At 21.6% G+C, this 3,391-nt stretch overlaps 1 protein-coding gene across 1 annotated transcript; it reads left to right on the forward strand.

The window, feature by feature from the left end:
* Nucleotides 1–440: 440 nt before the first annotated feature.
* On the forward strand, nt 441–2,714 carry PRSY57_0102600 (transporter, putative; the record flags this gene model as incomplete). The annotated part of the gene is made up of 1 exon (XM_012905347.2): nt 441–2,714. The coding sequence occupies one exon, from the start codon at nt 441–443 to the stop codon at nt 2,712–2,714; it is 2,274 nt and encodes a 757-aa protein (XP_012760801.2).
* Nucleotides 2,715–3,391: the final 677 nt, after the last annotated feature.

Consider the following 3,391-nt stretch of genomic DNA (forward strand, 5'->3'; position numbering starts at 1 on the left):
TTTTTTTTCAAATAAATTACTAATTCTCCTTTTAGTGTATATCCCACGTCAAGAAAAAAAAAACATAACAAATAAATGCATACCTACATATATATATATATATATTTACGTAGAGCCAAGGAAATATGTGTATGCGGTAACTTGATAATTAATCTTAAGAATATTTTATTGAAATTAAAAGTATATATGCATATATATATATATATATATAGGTATAACATTCTACCCACTTAGTATATATAATTATATTACTTCTGGCCTTCCCCTTTAATTTTTAAGCAACAAATTATAAGCATATATAGACACTCATATTTATCCGATTCAATAAATATAATATATATATATATATATATATATTTATATATATATACATATATATTAATAATTCTTTTTTTTATTATTTTTTTATTTTTTTTATTTTTTTTATTTTTTTTTTAAGTATGGATATAAACAAACTATCTCTTAAGAAAAGATATATGGTATTTACTTTATTTTGTGTTTACATAATATCTTGCGTTGGTATATTTTTTAATTGGATTTCTCTATCGGATTTTTTTTTTCATGGGAACGTATATATAAATCATTGTGATAATATATATGAACCCTCAGCATATGAACATAAAAGAACATATAAATGTAAAGAACAAGATAAGAAAGTTCAAGCACTTTATCCTATAATATTATGTTCTAATTTTATTATGTCTGCTATATCAGGTACTTTTTTTGATTATTTCGGCCCTAAAATAACAGCTTTATTTGGTCATGTGTGTAATATAATATCATGGATTCTTATAGGATTACAAAAGGAAAATAGTAATATAATAATTTTTGGTGCAATCTTTTTAGGGTTATCTAGTGATTGTTCATTTATTCCGTTGTTAAGTCTAATTTATTTATTTCCAAGAAATCATACTATATATACTGTAATTTTAGGATGCTGTGCTTCCTTAAGTTTTAGTATACCTATATTCTTAGATTTATTTTCAAAAAATTGGGATGAAAAATCTTTCCAATTAGTATGCTTCTTATATTGTTTTATAATTTTAGTTCCTTTTTTTTTCATTCTTATTATATTTTTACCATGGAAGCATATAAACTATCATACGTCCAAAGAAAAAGAAGAATCTCTTAATAACACCCTGGATCAATTAAAAGGTTATGTCATATCCAACAAATCTATAAATTTAAGTTTTAATTTTCCCACTGTTTTCAATGAGCAACCTGTGAATGAAAATCAATATGAAAATCAATATGAAGATCAATATGAAGATAAATATGAAGATAAATATGAAGATAAATATGAAGATAAATATCAAGATCAAGATCAAAACCAAAATCAATATCAAGATCAATATCAAGATCAATATCAAGATCAAAACCAAAATCAATATCAAGATCAATATCAAGATCAATATCAAGATCAATATCAAGATCAATATCAAGATCAATATCAAAATCAAGATGATGAAGGAGGGAGTTCATTTGGAAAATGGATGTATCAAGAAAGTGAAAAAAGTAAAACAAGAAATCATACTGGACATATGTTCAAAGAAAATCACGTTCCTATAATTAATAAACATAATATAAATGATCTATCATTTGATATATATAATGATTATGTAAAATCTAATCATACCATAAATTTTATAAACCACAAAAATACAAAATCTAATATATATTCATTGGAAGATATGGGAAATAATTCAAACATGCCGGATGTATATAAAAGGAGCCCTTTAAATACATCAGGAAAAAATATAAGCCAAATTATATATACTAATAGCTCAATGAATTCATCTAATTTGGTTTTGAGAAAAAGTAACGATAAGTTGAATGATCATATAAAACAAGATGGAAATTATTTAACAAAAGATTTCTCAAATAATAATAAAATAAATCATTATATAAGTGATGAGAAATATTATAAAAATATATATTATTTAAATCATAAAAATGGAAATACTCAAAATAATCAAAATAATGAATATAATGAATATAGTATAAAATGTAATTCAAGAAATGATATCAAAATGGGAATGGAGATTGGAATGCAGATGGGAAAGGAGACGGTGATGGAAATGGAGATCGAGATGAAAAAAAAAAAATATATATATTCCTTTATCCATATATCAGCATTATGGAAAGAAATAAAGATCATATTTTTTTCTTTAAAATATTTAAGTATATGTTATTATTTTACAATATATAATTTATCATTAGTTAATTATAATGAATGTGCTAAATTGTTTTTTAAAAATTATGAGGATATACAAAGTATGTTGAAAATATTTGGACCTTTATCGGTTATACCGTGTGCATTATTTGGTATATTAATTCAAAAAATTCATATACTTCTATTAATATTTATTTTATTAATTAGTAGTATATTTATGTATGTATTTGCACTTATTAAATATAAACTTTTTTCATATTTCAGTGCATTTTCGTATCTAATCGTAACAGGATGTTATACTACACAATTATATTGTTACATCCAAGTTATGTTCCCTATTAACCACTTTGGAAAAATAGCTGGAACTACTAGTATGATAAGTGGTCTCTTATCTTTATTAAATATACCTATCTACAATTATTATATTGTAGATTATAATAACAATGATCCTACACCCTTTGCATATTTTGTAATAGGACTCTTACTATCAACTTTTCCTCTTCTCTATATTATATACAAAAGATGTCAAACTAAAAAGTAACTACATGGGTTAGTTCAAGGCAACGCGTCCTATACCAAGATAAATAAGTACAAAAAAAAAAAAAATAAACAAATAAAAATATATCAACATATAAATATATATATGTTACTATATCTCCATGATAATACAAAAAACTAATAATAAAATAAAACAGTACATATATATTATGAATTCTTTTAAAAGAAAAATATTATTTTGATTTTTTTTTTTTTTGTGTAGAAATGGATAAGCAATAATTGATGTATATACATATATATATATATATATTACATAATATTTTTTTCAAATTGTTAAAATAATATTATATCGAGAAATGCTTTATATAATATTACAAACACTATAATAAGTTATCAAAATATATATAAATAAAAATCAATAAGGAAGGAAGGAAATATTTTAAAGGAACAAAAAAAAAAAAAAAAATAAATAAAATAAAATAATAATAAAAAGGAAACAAGAATAAATATGAAAATAAAAGACAGTTTTTTTTTATTTTTTACAAAAATTAAAAGGTAAAAATATTTGTTCCAATACATTCTTAAAATTTCACATAAATATCATCAGATAAAAATAGACACACTAGATAAAATGCACAAAAACATAAATTACACTTAAAATAATTATATATGAAAGAAATTAATTATATAATGTTATAATTCTTCCTTATTTCTATTATC

This window comes from Plasmodium reichenowi, chromosome 1 (assembly GCF_001601855.1).
Source record: "Plasmodium reichenowi strain SY57 chromosome 1, whole genome shotgun sequence".
NCBI classification, from domain to species: Eukaryota; Apicomplexa; class Aconoidasida; order Haemosporida; family Plasmodiidae; genus Plasmodium; species Plasmodium reichenowi.